General features: G+C 43.8%; 1 protein-coding gene across 1 annotated transcript in view; it reads left to right on the top strand.

The window, feature by feature from the left end:
- The window catches only part of znf608 (zinc finger protein 608), a gene marked incomplete at both ends in the record, with an annotated part of 105,401 nt that overhangs the window by 78,861 nt on the left and 9,488 nt on the right, over nucleotides 1-17,052 (top strand). The window contains 2 exons of the mRNA XM_083645458.1: nucleotides 3,842-4,005; nucleotides 8,498-8,645. Of these exons, the coding sequence (XP_083501584.1) occupies nucleotides 3,842-4,005; nucleotides 8,498-8,645 (312 nt within the window). The remainder of the gene's footprint in view (nucleotides 1-3,841; nucleotides 4,006-8,497; nucleotides 8,646-17,052) is intronic.

The raw sequence follows: 17,052 nt of genomic DNA, 5'->3' as shown, positions 1-17,052 counted from the left end.
GGCAGTCAACCGTTGGATTCTGTAAGCCGAGATATCTCGTCAATGGCAGTGAACGTGTTAAAAAATTATGAATTTGTCACGCTCTCCTCTCGTGTATCCGACAGGCAACAGCGGGGGGAAAAGCAGGTCCACTCTATATCACTCAGCATGTTATAGCCTACTTCTAATTAAACGCATTTCTCCCCAAACATGCAGCGTATCCGGGGCGCACACACACGCGCGCGCCGGCACAGACACTGACAGACAGCCCCTCCTCCTCTGACAGCGAGGGAACGAAATCAGGAAGAAACAAAGAAAGCAGCATGGCGAAACGTCTTAAAAAAAGCCCGGTTTGGGACTTTTTTGTAAATAGAAAAAAAAAAAAAATTAATATTAAAAAATTATGAATTAACCGATAGGTTAATCGATTATTAGCGTCGGTTAATCGAAAGTGAAATTAACCGAAAATTGACATCCCTAGTCTGTAGACTTGGTTAGATGTCTGAGGTAAGGTCTGTAGACTTGGTTAGATGTCTGAGGTAAGGTCTGTAGACTTGGTTAGATGTCTGAGGTAAGGTCTGTAGACTTGGTTAGATTACTGAGGTAAGGTCTGTAGACTTGGTTAGATGTCTGAGGTAAGGTCTGTAGACTTGGTTAGATGTCTGAGGTAAGGTCTGTAGACTTGGTTAGATGTCTGAGGTAAGGTCTGTAGACTTGGTTATATGTCTGAGGTAAGGTCTGTAGACTTGGTTAGATTACTGAGGTAAGGTCTGTAGACTTGGTTAGATGTCTGAGGTAAGGTCTGTAGACTTGGTTAGATGTCTGAGGTAAGGTCTGTAGACTTGGTTAGATGTCTGAGGTAAGGTCTGTAGACTTGGTTAGATGTCTGAGGTAAGGTCTGTAGACTTGGTTAGATGTCTGAGGTAAGGTCTGTGGACTTGGGACTGTTGGGGTTTGGGGAATGATAGGCTGTCCAAAGTCGCAGCTGCTAGTGATTCATTTATTTAAACAATCACACTTCAGCAGGGGGGTTGAACCCCGGTCCTCTGATTCAAGGATCAGTCTTCCTAACCCATAGGTGTAGTGCTAATGTAACGCGGGGGAACGGCGTTCCCACACTTCTCCAAGGGGTGTTTTGTGCATTATTATTTACGACAGCATGAAGAAGAGTGCTACTGCGATGCGTTATTATGGGACCCACCACGGTTCTTCCCAAGGAAGAAAAACAACAAACACCTGAATAATGTCATGGGCAAACTGGAGGAGTGCAGAAACGCCCGTTGAGCCGTGGGTGGCGGCAGTACAAATCAATTGGCAACTTTGATGATATTTCATCTGCGCATTGAAGCCGTGGTCTCCCCCTGTGCGTAATTGGGCAGCGCCAGCTCACCTGATCCAGCCGCTTTGATCTCTGTTACAGCTCCCGATTCGTAGCTACAAGCTGATATGAACTTATATTGCTACAATTAACGCATTAACAGTGTGTAACAGAATACATTCAGTGTGCAACAGAATAGCCTACATTCTGACTGTGTGTTATGGAACGCATCTACCAGCGCCCACAACGCCAACTGGGCCAATTTAGAGAAAGCGTGTTAAAGCAGAATACGGGACTATCTGGAGAAAACAAAACAAATGAACAATCTGAGCTGGCAATGTTCTTTTGTTGTGGAATGCGCAGTGCATGGAGACTTGCACGGCTGCCTTAATCGAATAGAGGTGAGCATTGCTTCTTTGTGAAGAAGGAATGGAAAATGATCTCAATTTGGCCATACCAGTGATAATTATAATAATTTTGAGCATATTATGCATCATAATGTATTATTTTATTTCATGGCCAGATGTGGCCTTTCTTATCTCATATAGCCTATAGTGCAAGTCTTGCTGTTTATGTGCTTTTGTCCCATGCGTGATGCCCTCACGCTGCCTATGATTTTGACACTGAACATTTGTTTCACAAGCGAAAATAATTTTTTTCGGGGCACCGTTAATGAAATCGCCGGGCTGGGCGCAGTGTTTGTGATGTGGGAGATCCGAGCTGTCAAGAGGCAGAGCTGTCAAAAGGGAATAAAATACTCGCTCCTGGCCAATCCCGGAGCTTGACTGCCACGTAGGCGGGCACAGGGCATGGTTTTGCCGGAACCGCGGTGTGGGTTCCATAATAACGCGTATTTGCGTGTGGGGGGGGGGGGGGGGGGGTTGTTGGGACCTGTGCGTGTGCCAGGGGAGGGGAGTGTTCCCCATAGTGCGTTACCCCACTTCTCCAGATAGCACTACACCTCTGTCCTAACCACTTGGCAAACAGAAAATCAACCCATGTTGGACTTGTGATATTAGACTGTTCAATAATTATGAACAGGAGAAACTCTGTCATAAGCTAAGTTTCTAGCCTCATGAAATGTGTCTTTGAGCTTTTGCACCCAAAAATAACTTTGAGCCATAAAAATGTGCTCATATCCCTGGAGAATGACTGTGTGTGCTGTCACAGTGTGTAATGACTGTGTGTGCTGTCACAGTGTGTAATGACTGTGTGTGCTGTCACAGTGTGTAATGACTGTGTGTACTGTCACAGTGTGTAGAAATGGAGCTTCCTGCTGTCTCTCAGTGGTGAAGAGACAAACAGTGTGGCTTTTTGGCGTCTAGTTAGAGTTGCACAAACATCGACTGAGATGTGTGCGCGCAAAGGGAGAACATATGGTACTTCTGTCACAGGCTGGATTTAGGCTCTGATGAAGCTGGAGTGAGCTGGTGATGAGAGAGCTCTCTGGCTCGTACAAAAAGGTGATAAGCTGTGTTACTGCTGGGGATATTAGGAAAGTGATGCCTACCTACTAAGGCTTTGCAGGGATACTCAACTTGCTTTGCCCGGGGGGCACTTTTGCAAAATGGCCAGAGGTGGCGATATTTGACAATTTAGCTGGGGCTCAGTCAAACTTTATTTAACGTTAGTTTTCATTGTGAATTGGAAAATGGTTGGGGCGGCCACTCGGCACCCTATGACGGGCCTCATCTGGCCCCCCAGCCGCAAGTTGGGTATCACTGGGCCTTAGCTCCTAACCAACCCAGCTAGCTTCCTGTTAGCCTTCCCAACTGTAAGAATGCAACCTCTCTCTCCCTTGTGTGACTTCCTTAGCCTGGTCGTCAGCACTCTTCATATGGGTCTGGATGCAAGGCGACCGTCCACTGGCGGTTATCTCGGACAGATACTGTCCGAGTGCCTGATAGGCGGTGGGACTAATCTACAGATGACACATTGTTGGCTACATTAGCTAAGCCCACTATATCTGCTGCTGTAACCACTCCACCAGGCTCAAAACCCCACTGTGAGTGAGCAAACTCACTTGTTAAGCAGTTGGAGTCACGCAAAACCAGTTGGAGTCACTTGAAATGTGTTGGCCGCTTGTTGAGCTGCTGGCAGCGTGCAGCTAAAGCTAATGTTTTTACGGTGGCTGTAGCAGACAAAGAGTAGCCATTAAGGCAAGAGACACACGCCTCTTTTAGCTGTCACAATTGAGTTATAAATATGTGTAATAATGGTGATTAAACAGCTCTTAAAATAAAACTGAGTAGCAGTACATCATCATGACATTCTGTGTTTTAGACCAGTGGTTCTTAACGTAGGGTCCGGACCCAGGGACCACCAGGGGTCGTTGAGGGGATTCTAGAGGGTCCCACCCAGCAAACTGATGAATTGTTCAACTTCAACAATACAAGAAGTTAACACAAGTAGAACAATCATTCCCAACCTGTTGATTGAGAATGTGTTTTAGAAGACTATAGACACTTTGCGTGTGTGTGTGTGTGTGTGTGTGTGTGTGTGTGTGCGTGTGTGCGTGTGTGCATGTGTGTGTATGTGTCCCAGGCTTCCACTACCCTCTGTATGGTAAGACGGCGGGCAGGGAGGACTCTGAGGTGGTGCAGCCCAGCAGAGGAGGCTCGGTGAGCAGCAAGCCGAGCGCAGACGCCCCCTCGGCCCTGGAGCTGCTCCAGCAGCAGAGCCATCAGTACCACGGGAAATCCCCCGCTGTGAGGACCAACCAACCATCCTCATTCACTTTACTTAGGCTCTGTTCACACTGCACCTGCACCTGTCCCAGTCTGCTTTTCTCTCACGTGTGACACTGACTGTGTTTACAGTTTACTGAGTATCCGGGTCATCAGAATCAGAATCACTTTATTTGCCAAATGCTAAACACACAGGAATTTGTCTTGGCAGACCAGCATGACACATTTGACACATTTGACAAGGTAATCCCCCCCCCCCCTCCACACACACACACACACACACACACACACACACACACACACACACACACACACACACACAGACACACACATAGAAGACATAATCAAGACAGCAGAACAGCAGACAAAGCTGAGAATGTTCAGAAATTACAAAAAAAAATACACAGCTGCTAAAACACATAAGGGGCGTGTCCTGTTCAGGACGTGTGTATTTGAGAAGCCAGCGCCTTTCTGCAATTCATTCTCTATGTAAGGACGCGCTAAGCGCGCTCCTCTTTCAAGGAACGCACCTGGGGCCGGTTGCACCAACTGGTCTTACGACTGGTCTTAAGCTAAGTCGGTCGTAACTTTACGACCTAACAGCTACGCCGGTTGCACCAACCAAGCCTTTTTTCTCACGCTGCTCGTCATATGTCACTCCTCCTACCTGTCCTCCTGCCAGGGGGATCTTCAACCTCCGCTGCTGCCAGAATTGCCAATAATCTGGCTTTCATGTTCACAGTGCGAACAATCAACAACATCAAACAGTCAAAACTAGCTGGCTACCGTCCGTGTGATCGTTGCGTCCTGCGACAGCAGGGGAAAAAACAAAACAAAAAACGCTCAGTGTGCTGTGGTCTGTGCGCGTGAGAAGCACTCTGGACATGAACATTCTGATCTGAAAAACACATTCCCTATAGGAATAGAACAATGTGTGTGAGGTCTAAACAGTCCCCAAGTAGTAAAAGCAGCAGTTATGATATGAGGCTTATCTTGCTGTTGATCATATTCGGGTCATGGCGTTTACATGGAACACAGAGAAATCGGCTTGTTCATTGCCCCGTATACAGTACATGATAATACTAGTATCTTGGTTACTGGTTACCCGTATACAGTACATGATAATACTAGTATCTTGGTTACTGGTTACCCGTATACAGTACATGATAATACTAGTATCTTGGTTACTGGTTACCCGTATACAGTACATGATAATACTAGTATCTTGGTTACTGGTTACTGCATGCTATTTGTGCAGGCAGCTGCCTGTGATGTTTACAACACACCCACATCAGCTACATGCTTGCTCTATTGGGTGTGTGATGTCATTCAGCTTTTTTGGGCCAAGACTGTGTGGAACTCCTTGGGATTCCCTCTTCGTGGGTGTCTGTCTTCTTTCCTTCATTTTAGTCACAACACCTCTGGTCAGCATCTGCATGCTTTCTCCCATCTAAACTGAAGCCGCGCCTGTGCAGGTAGTCAGCAGGGTTCAAACCATATACATGCAGAGGAACTTGATTGGAACTACTGATTTACCTGACATTATGGGAAAGGAGTCTGTCTGTGATACAACTCTGCTCAGTTAATAGCAGACATCAGCTGATCCAATTTAAAGTCACTCACCGTCTTCACTACTCCAAGCAGAAATTACACAAGATCTTCCCTACTGTATCACCACTGTGTGAAAGGTGTCAGGTGTCAGACGGCACACTGTCTCATGCCTTTTGGTTCTGCCCTTCACCAACGGGATTCTGGGACAAAATATTTGACTGGTACTCTAAAGCCAAATTTATGCTTTGTCTGCCGACACTTTTGAAATAGTCGCCGACAAAAATGAGGACTTGAGTCGACACTGCGAGCAGTGTCTGCTACCTAGTGAAATTTCTAGTGTCGCTGACTATGTCACATGTGTCGCGCAAGTGTGATTGGCTATATAGACTTCCTTGTTTTGGTTTTCACTCGATTTAAATGAATGAACGTGTCCCCGCTATTTTTATCAGCCTGTCCTTGATGTATGACTTCGGGAAAATCACAAAGAACATCGTGACCAATTTCCCAGAGAGAGAGGTGAGTTGTGTGTTGTTATATGCGGCTGCAGTCAAGTAGGCTACGTTATCTTGCCTCCGAGGTGGTTTCACTGTGCATTCCATTCCCTCTCTTCTCTTGGCTGTCTGCTGCGTTCGAGTGTCACGTGACCGTTGAACCGAGGCGAACGTTTCCCTTACACTTTCTTTTTCGTCTGCGACCATGTGCTGAGCGACACTTTCTAATAAGTATAAATTAAAGCTTAAGGCTTACAAAATAGCCCTTCAGTCGGAGGCAGAACTCACCATCTTCGGCTGCTCTGATCTTCTCTGAACTTCACTACAGCTGTGCAACAGTCTCTGACACAGGGGACAACGGTTGCCAAGAAACTAATGCTGAAGGAATGGAAGTCCCCCTCTTCGCCCTCTTTTCAATTGTGGCTGATGGATATGACCTCTGTTATATGGATGGAGAGACTTTGGTTTCTGAGGACCAACTCACTTAAGAAATTCTCTGCCGTTTCTAGCCTACCTTGTTGAGGTTTGGGGCGATGGGGGATTCGCCGGGCTGGTTTCTCATGGACCCCCTGTGTGGGATCTCGGTCACAATACCTCGTACAAGCATATAAGCACCTTACGTGACCCCCCCCCCTGTGTCTGAGCCTGTTTGTTTGTCTTGTTCGTATGTTGTTCAAAGGTTTTTGAAAATAAAATATTGAAAAACAGAAGAAGAAACCATATATATGCAACAGGAAAATACCTTAACTCCATATTTTGATAGTATCAAATTGATCCCAATCGGGAGTATCCAACATGGACTTCATCATATATGGGTCTGGTCATAGTTTGAAATATCCATAACCATCTCCGGATTCTGGGGATTCTGCATGAAATAATAAGAAAAGAAAAGAAAAGAAAAGAAAAGAAAAGAAAAGAAAAGAAAAGAAAAGAAACGCCAAATACAACAGGAATAATAATGTAGTAAGCACTGCCTGTGGAAAAATGGATGCTGGTGATGAATGCTTGACTCAGTCATTTGCTATTAGGCCTATTCCATTATTTGCATTTAATTAACTCTGGATAAAGAACACACACACACACACACACACACACACACACACACACACACACACACACTGTAGCTCCCTTTTGCTTATTTATTAGCCATCCACCAGGTGACGTTTCGAGCGACTGCTCTTCTTCAGACATGAAATATCACATCCAGACGCCATCTTTAAATACACCTGTGATCTGGTCATGTGATCATTTAATTAGGTTGAAATAATGTGTTAAAGTGTGTTCTTTACCATGACGAGCACAATGGAAATACCAGCATTGGGGACACTTGGGGACACAGCAGACACGCCCCCACAGTTTCAGAGCAGATAATACTGCTTATTTTGTATGCTTTTGAAACCTAATTGTATACAGTATACTTGTATGTACTTACATTTATAATTGTTCAAATTTGGCTGGGTGTTTAATAACACATTTTTCTAGGGTGTGACAAACTCAAAACATATATTTATTTGTGGTTTCCAGGGACTTATAGTAAAACTTAGCTCATTTTAAGTCAATGTAAAGGTCACTGAGTTACTTTTAAGTGAAACAGGCATGATCTTTCAAATACAATGCAGAAAGGACGTTAAATGGTATGTTATTATACATGTTTTATAAAAACATATAGATTAGACTTCATGTCTTTATGTAATCCGTGATGAAAAATTCAAATAACGCAATGCTAATGAGCTAGCACGACAACAACCAAGCTAACGCAAATGGGTGTTTCGTTTTGTTTTGTTTTTCTTTGGGGGGGCGGGGGGGGGGGGGGGGGTAATGTTACAACCACATTCTTGTGCAAGTAATGCTGCAGGCAGAGTGACAGATGTCATTACCATTTAACATGATATCTCATTAACATGTAACATATCTCATTAACATGTAACATATATCTCATTAACATGTAACATATCTCATTAACATGTAACATAATATATCTCATTCACATGTAACATAATATATCTCATTCACATGTAACATATATCTCATTAACATGTAACATTTATCACATTAACATGTAACATATATCTCATTAACATGTAACATATATCTCATTAACATGTAACTCATTAACATGTAACATATATCTCATTAACATGTAACATATCTCATTAACATGTAACATATATCTCATTAACATGTAACATATCTCATTAACATGTAACATAATATATCTCATTAACATGTAACATATCTCATTAACATGTAACATAATATATCTCATTAACATGTAACATATCTCATTAACATGTAACATAATATATCTCATTAACATGTAACATAATATATCTCATTAACATGTAACATAATATATCTCATTCACATGTAACATATATCTCATTAACATGTAACATATATCTCATTCACATGTAACATATATCTCATTAACATGTAACAGATAGTAACTCCATGTGTGTCTGTTCCCACAGCCTGGAGAGAAGGGTTCCCCAGAGGGAGAGAGAGAGACGGAGCGAGAGAGGAACCACGTGTCGTTCGCCCGCCACCTGCACACACACCATCACACACACCTGGGTATGAGCTACAATCTGATGTCAGGACAGTACGACATCTACCAAGGTAACGCTGCACGGCGGCTGCCATGTCTGATTCAAACTGAAGCACATTCATCTCTAAACACAAGCTTGGTTTATGCATTCAATGATTTCTTTCTCTCCCAAGGATCAAAATGGAATTGACTTTGTAATGGTGATTTAATGAGTACAGAAGAAGTGGAACACCTCAGAAATAGAAAGTGAAATTGATTTCAGATTCATCTGATAGTAGCCATGCTGCTGTTTCAGAAAGGCTTTCTTACTGCAGCACTATAACCAAGGCACACTTTGGGACTACTCCTTTGCACTATTTGCACATTTGAGTTGTACACTTGATTCATTGAATCGTTTGCACAGCGTAATTCACACAGTAACATTTGCACAGCAGCATTAATAACCGAGTCATGATTTAATGTAAGTATTTTATATATTTTATGACACATTTTAAGTTTGTTTGTGTGGGTGGATCAGCTACTCAACATGCAACGATAAGCTCCACCTGTACAAGCAAACACATGATTCATCATTCATCCCCGTAGGGAAATTCTGGCGTTGTTCAGTACTTAACCTGACATGAAGTAGGTTTTCATTTTGGTTGAATGTTGAATGTTGGTATGAGCAGGGCAGGTGCAATGTTTCTCAGTGCAAGTTTTCCTATAGTGCAATATAACTTAAGTGCAATATATATACAGTCAATATAACTTAAGTTCAATATATATACAGTCAATATAACTTAAGTGCAATATATATACAGTCAATAACTTAAGTGCAATATATATACAGTCAATATAACTTAAGTGCAATATATACTTCTAAGTGCAATCAATACCACATTGGTGCAATGTGAGTTTTAATTGCGAATGCAATCACTTACCTGTGCTGTCGTGTCTGTGTGCCAGGGTGGCACAAGAGTTCCCCGGGGTGTCCGAGCACCTATATATAACCTAGTTCTGGGAGGGACCATATGGCATAACAGAGGAGGGGTGTTGTGCATTGTTTGGACTAAAATGTGCATACAGTGTATTGTTTATATGTTGCAATCGGTCATCGTCGACACGTTTGTTACACTCTTAGAAGATATGCATCATGTGTTGTTTGAACACATCATGTGTTACATTAAATTTAACATGTGATCAGATCAGTGATCGTGATGATATTTCTGACACATCTCCTCAAAGTTTTTGGTTAGTCACGCTGGAATGTTGACTTTGTGCCGCTAGGGGGCGGCATTGACAATGAATGGGACTGACCCAAGGGTGGATCTACATCACTGGTGGGAGACGACATGTTTACTATTCGCTTGTTTATTGTTTGAGAGCAACGTCTGTTAAATGTACCACATTATGTATTAGATTATGTAGAATGGTAGGTTAAAGGGGAAGTGCCAGGGTGGGAATTGCATTGAAAGCCATGGAGGCCATGGCCCCCGTAGCCCCTCCCTCTGGCTGTGATGCCCTGAGATCCCTAAGGCCACCTTGGCAGTGCCCTGCTACCAGCCTGCTACTGTCAGTTGCTTTAAAAGCGTCAGTGGTCTCAGTTTAATGTAGTCTGCTCTATGCAAAGGATGTGTCATTGACTCATTTTAACACACATTTCAGAAAAATCGCTCTTCACAATGTCAACAGAGCAAACATGTGAGCCTTTGTGCCCTGGCATGTGGCCTTGTGCCCTACAAAGAATTTGCTACGCCGAAGGCCAGATGGCCACGCCCCTAAAATGACTACACTCCCACCCTGGGAAGTGCTTTGCATTGCTGAAAGTCATTAAGTAGTTTAATTACAGGTTAATTACCTGTGGCAGCAGAGTGTATAAGGCTGCCATGTTTATCAGACTCTGCAGTTGGTAGGACCCTGGAGAGCTTCTCACAGCCATGCCTCACATTGATGTCAAGCGGTCCGTTGCTGTCTTCTCATGTCAGTTTAGTGGGTGAATAAACACCTTGGGTTGCACCACCGTCTCTTTTGCTGTGAATCCAGCTGCTAACCGGGTTAAGCCTAAAGCTGGAAACATGCTACAACAACATCAGCCTTAACTTGGAGCATTCCCGACGGCAGCTAGAGCTATATACTCAAACGTCAGCTTGACGAGGCGGGTCACAGGGGAGTCTCAAGCAACACGAGTCATTGTGATTTCAGTAGGATTTCAATGCCTAGAACTTAGCCCAATTAGAGACTAGTAGTGCATATACGTGCATGGTATAGCTCACTCTCTCCTGTTATCTCCCCATCTACATTATATTATACTTGCGCTCGCTGTTCACGCCAGCTGCTTCGAGTTACATTTTCGGGAGCTGCATGCCAGCCGTCGACGCATCATTAACTCATTGAGTGCCAGCCACTTTTGGAGAATGGACGCTCCCAGTGCCAGAGTTTCAGAGCGTTTTCAGTGATTTCTCGAGGCCCACAGAATATTGTGTGATATTACTATGTAAACACCGAACACGCACAAAGAACGAGGAGACTCTATTGTATCGTCAGCAAAAAAAAGTTTATTGATACCATTTTCCGTTCTTTAGTTATGAGCCGGAGAAGATAGGTTGTTTTGAGCAAAAACATGCGTTTCAAATTAGAAGCTGAGTTATTCCGCCTTTTGTGAAATGAAGCATTTCAAGCACATTCACTGAGTCTGAAGCTAATATTTTCTGATGTAGTGACATGGTGTAGTTGTGTGGTGCCCTGCGTGCCCCACCCCCCCCTCCCCCCCTCAGCTGCAAACTCCTCCCCACACTAACACACAGCCTCACGCACCCAGCGTCTATTTTCGGAGTGCTCCGTTTTTGTGCGCCGGCTCCCAGCGTGACACGGAAAAGCCAAACCGGACTGCTGAGAATGGTTTGGCCCTTCGGCGTCGGGTGCTGCTTTTCTGGCGGCTAATCGTGTGCAGAAACTATACAGCAGAGACAGAGAGGCTCAGTTGTATGGAGTCCCGGATCTGCCGTATCAACAAATAAATGAATAAATGTATAAATGAGCAGATAAATACATATATATGTATCATAAATATATGTAGAAATAAATGTAGATGACATAAATGTATATATATGTGTATTTTCCTATTTTTGTACGTTTTATATATTTATTTAATGATTTATTTGTGTATTTATACATTTATACATTTATTTATACATTTATACATTTATTTATACATTTATACATTTATTTATACATTTATACATTTATACATTTATACATTTATTTATACATTTATACATTTATTTATGGCATTTATTTATGTGTGTTTTATTTTATTTATGTCTGTTTTATTTACCTCCCATTTATTTATGTGCCTTGTATTTAGTGATGTCTCCTTTGTATTTAGTGATGCGTCCTTGCTTCCTTTCCTTTTCTGTATGCATTTCTGCCTACTCAATGCAAATTAGGGGGGCGGCCCGTGCATTTATGCCTGCTGCTCAATGCAGATTAGGGGGCTGGCCATCATGGGCTCAAGTCTTTGCCTATTGGCTCGAATGCACATTGTCCCATCTGCTCCAAACTTGTCATGCATGATAAGTGTCCATGCCTGAAGATATCTGCACATCAATATCCATTTACACTCATAGCGCCACCTACTGGCAACAGGAAATGACATGTTTTACACTTACATGAACTGCTCAGAGTGGGTTGAACACATCCACCTCGGATGTGGTCAGAAAATCCTTTACCACCCAATGCAGCTTCATTTTGACGATTATGAGTGCTCATTGACTGGCGTGGGCGTGGCGCCATGGCGAATGTTGATGTTTCGCCATCACACAGGAAGTTGGAGTAACTTCATTGTAGATTGTCCAATCTGCTCCAAACTTGTCATGCATGATAACTGTACATGCCTGAACACATCTAGATGTCAATATCCATTTATAGTCATAGCGCCCCCTACTGGCAACACAGAAAGTGCTTTGTAACTTGGCCCTACATGCTCACACGTGCACCAAACTTCACATGTTTGATGAGCATCCCAGCCTGAAGACATCTAGATGACCATTTCGAGTGATAGGCAGAGCACCCCCTACTGGCCACGCAGAAAGCGGTTTGTAACTCGGCCGTACATGGTCACACCCGCAACAAACTTCACATGTTTCATGAGCATCCCAGACTTCACACATGTACATGCCAATATAGCATTATAGGCAGAGCGCCTCCTACTGGCAACACATGAAGTTGATTGTAACTCAACTGAACGTTGTCCTATCTGCTCCAAACTTGTCGTGCATGATAAGTGTCCATGCCTGAAGATATCTGCAGATCAATATTCAGTGATAGTTACAGCGCCACCTACTGGCAAAAGGAAATTACACAAGTTTTACACGTACATGAACTGCTCATAGTGGGTTGACCACATCCACCTCAGATGTGGTCAGAAAAGCCTCAAGCTCTCGATTAACCTTCATTGTGAGGATTATGGGTAAGACATTGATATGTCAATATCCATTTATAGTCATAGCACCCCCTACTGCCAACACATAAATCATTTTGTAACTCGGCAGTACATGGTCCCCCGTGCACCAAAATACACATGTTTGATGACCATCCCAGCCTGAAGACATCTAGATGAACATTTTGAGTGATAGGCAGAGCGCCCCCTTCTGGCCACACAGGGAGTTGGAGTAACTCCATTGTAGATTGTCCAATCTGCTCCAAACTTGTCATGCATGATCAGTGTACATACCTGAAGACATCTAGATGTCAACATCCATTTATAGTCATAGCGCCCCCTACTGCCAACACAGACAGTGGTTTGTAACCCGGCCCTACATGCTCACACGCGCACCAAACGTCACATGTTTGATGAACATCCCAGCCTGAAGACATCTATAGGACCATTTGGAGTTAGTGGCAGAGCGCCCCCTACTGACCACACAGGAAGTTAGAATAACTCCATTGTAGATTGTCCAATCTGCTCCAAACTTGTCATGCATGATAAGTGTCCATGCCTCAAGCCATCTATATGTCAATATCCATTTATAGTCATAGCGCCCCCTACTGGCAACAAAGAAAGTGGTTTGTAACTTGGCCCTACATGCTCACACGCGCACCAAACGTCACATGTTTGATGAGCATCCCAGCCTGAAGACATCTATAGGACCATTTGGAGTTAGAGGTAGAGCGCCCCCTACTGGCCACAGAGGAAGTTAGAGTAACTCCATTGTAGATTGTCCAATCTGCTCCAAACTTGTCATGCATGCTAAGTGTCCATGCCTCAAACCATCTATATGTCAATATCCATTTATAGTCATAGTGCCCCCTACTGGCAACAAAGAAAGTGGTTTGTAACTTGGCCCTACATGCTCACACGTGCACCAACTTCACATGTTTGATGAGCATCCCAGCCTGAAGACATCTAGATGACCATTTGGAGTTAGAGGCAGAGCGCCCCCTACTGGCCACACAGGAAGTTGGAGTAACTTTATTGTAGATTGTCCAATCTGCTCCAAACGTGTCATGCATGATAAGTGTCCATGCCTGTACACATCTATATGTCAATATCCATTTATAGTCATAGCGCCCCCTACTGGCAACACAGAAAGTGGTTTGTAACTCGCCCCTACATGCTCACACGCGCACCAAACTTCACATGTTTGATGACCATCCCAGCCTGAATACATCTAGATGACAATTTGGAGTGATAGGCAGAGCGCCCCCTACTGGCCACACAGAAAGCAGTTTGTAACTCGGCCGTACGTAGTCACACCCGCAACAAACTTCACATGTTTGATGACCATCCCAGACTTCACACATGTACATGCCAATAGAGCATTATAGGCAGAGCGCCCCCTATTGGCAACAGGAAATGACATCTTTTACACTTACATGAACTGCTCATTGTCCCAGCCTGAAGACATCTATATGTCAATATCCATTTATAGTCATAGCGCCCCCTACTGCCAATCTCCAATAGAGTTACTCCAACTTCCTGTGTGACGGCGAAACATCAACGTTCGCCATGGCGCCACGCCCACGCCGGTCAATGAGCACTCATAATCATCACAATGAAGCTGCATTGGGTGGTAAAGGATTTTCTGACCACATCCGAGGTGGATGTGTTCAACCCACTCTGAGCAGTTCATGTAAGTGAAAAAACATGTAATTTCCTGTTGCCAGTAGGTGGCGCTATGACTGTAAATGAATATTGACATATAGATGTCTTCAGGCATGGACAGTTATCATGCATGACAAGTTTGGAGCAGATAGGACAATGTGCATTCGAGTGACAGCGACTTCGTGTGTCATGGCGAGACATCGATCTTCGCCGCGTAGCCACGCCCACGCCGTCCATGGTAAATGCAAACTTTTAATAGCTTTTCATCATTGGGGTCTCTTCTATCTGCTGTGCAAGTTTGAGGGTGATCTGATGAACCCCTTAGGAGGAGTTCGTTAAAGTCTGACCCCTGGAAATGGGTGAAATGTCTGAAATATTGCACAGTAAATTCAAAATGGCTGACTTCCGGTTGGGTGTGGATCCTGGCACCAAGAGACTTTTCCCTTAGTCTGGCCATTATACATGTGCCCTGCATTTTTCGTAGCTGTAGGGGAAACTTAGCGCGAGGGCTATTCCGTTTATATATTGTAGGAGGCGCTATGGAGGCATTTAGCCACGCCCCTGGCCAAAAACCTTGACGGATGTGCAAAGTTTGGCCACATTTTGTGCATGTTTAGGCCCTCGAAAATGCGCGCAAAGTGTAAGTATAATAAGAATATAGCCGCAAGCGGCGTGCGGGGTCCAAGCATCCGGTGACATGGGGGATATATGAGACATAATAAACAAAAAATAAGGCACATTTATTCAGAGTTGGTATGTGCACAAGTAAACAAAGTTTGGTTGAGATCCGGTGACCTCACGGTTTCCAAGCAGTAGTAGTAGTAGCCTAGTAGTAGCAGTAGTAGGAATAGTAGTGTTGGTAGTAGTGGGACTGGTAGCAGTAGTAGCAGCAGTAGTTGTAATTGACCAGTTAATGAGTTGTGGGCAATTTAGTGTCGGGGTGTGTTTCATTAAAAGATTTATGATTTCAAAACTGTGTGATTTGGCCAAACGGTCTAGGAGGAGTTCACAAAAGTAGGTTTTTGATCAAATTCAAAATGGCGGAAAATCTAGGCACACGTAAATGGGCGCGGCCTATATAGATAGATGCATATTGATCCAAGGAATCCCTTAGAAGTGAAATTTTGAGTATAGGACACACGGTTCAGAAGATATGGAGCATAACGCGAAATGGTCTGTTATAGTGCCACCATCTGGCCGGTATTGGTCATTTTTTGTTTCTGAGTAGTGAGGCACATTTCCAATCTATGTGCCCAGTCTGGCTATGCTGAGCATTACAGTTTCTGCTGTTGTTACGGCCTTCAAAGTATGTCAACAAATGGCTCAACAGAAGACCAAAACATATTAAGGACGCCAGACAAGGTTGCAAATTTGTAAATAATATTTATTTAAATAAACCCAAAAATATTCAAAGTCACAAATAATAGGCTACAAACCAAACAGACTGGAGATCCGGCCAAACTCAACAAAAGGGCCTGGGCCAACCCCTTTGGGTCATTGAAGCCAGTATAAACCTATAAACAAGAAAAGTTAAACTATAACTAAACCGAAAACAGGACTACCGGGGACTCCAGCCTAAACTAAAATAACAAAGGAAAGTTACCACTGGAGAGGAGAGATTCCTCTCCAGGAGCTGCTGTGGGCTGTGTGGGTCAGAGAGAGATCTGCCTGCTCTCTACTCCAGCCTCCATTTAACCTTAACCAGGGCTGATCAACTCCAGGTGTTCCTGCTCAGGTGATTAGAGCAGAAACCCCAGAGGGAGGGGGAGAGAGAGAGAGTAGATGAGATCAGAGAGAGAGAAGAAGAGGAGGAGGAGGGTGGCTGGTCACATAACAGCTGTACATACAGTTTTACCGGAGAAGAATAAAAAAAATAAAAAAAATAATCAGAACAGATACAATAGGGATCCACGCACTTTGTGCTTGGACCCCTAATAATCGGAACAATTACAATAGGGATCCATGCACTTCGTGCTTGACCCCTAATAATAATCCTTTGGAATACAATAGGGCATTTGCCAACCGACCATGCCGGTGCTCGGGCCCTAATTAAAGCTGCAGGCAGCGTCGTGGGCCCTCGCACCCGCCGTGCGTCAGGGTTCGGAGCAGATAGGACAACGTTCAGTCGAGTTACAATCAACTCCCTGTGTTGCCGATAGGGGGCGCTCTGCCTATAATGCAACAGAACTCTATTCTTGTCCAAACTGATGAGATGGCTCCACTTCATGCATGGAAGACTAGTTGAGCATTGACTAGCCTATCAAACTATCATGACATCAGCGTTTGTTAACGAGTTGCTAAAAATACATAATGGGCGATAACTGCCCGTTTGCACATAACGTTAACGCTAATTAATTAAACATTAACGCTAGCGTTGCAGATCAGTGTTTAATGCT

The sequence above is a fragment of the Poromitra crassiceps genome (assembly GCF_964638095.1).
Source record: "Poromitra crassiceps genome assembly, chromosome: 10".
Classification (NCBI taxonomy): domain Eukaryota; kingdom Metazoa; phylum Chordata; class Actinopteri; order Beryciformes; family Melamphaidae; genus Poromitra; species Poromitra crassiceps.
This window is presented reverse-complemented; position numbering and strand designations above follow the sequence as displayed.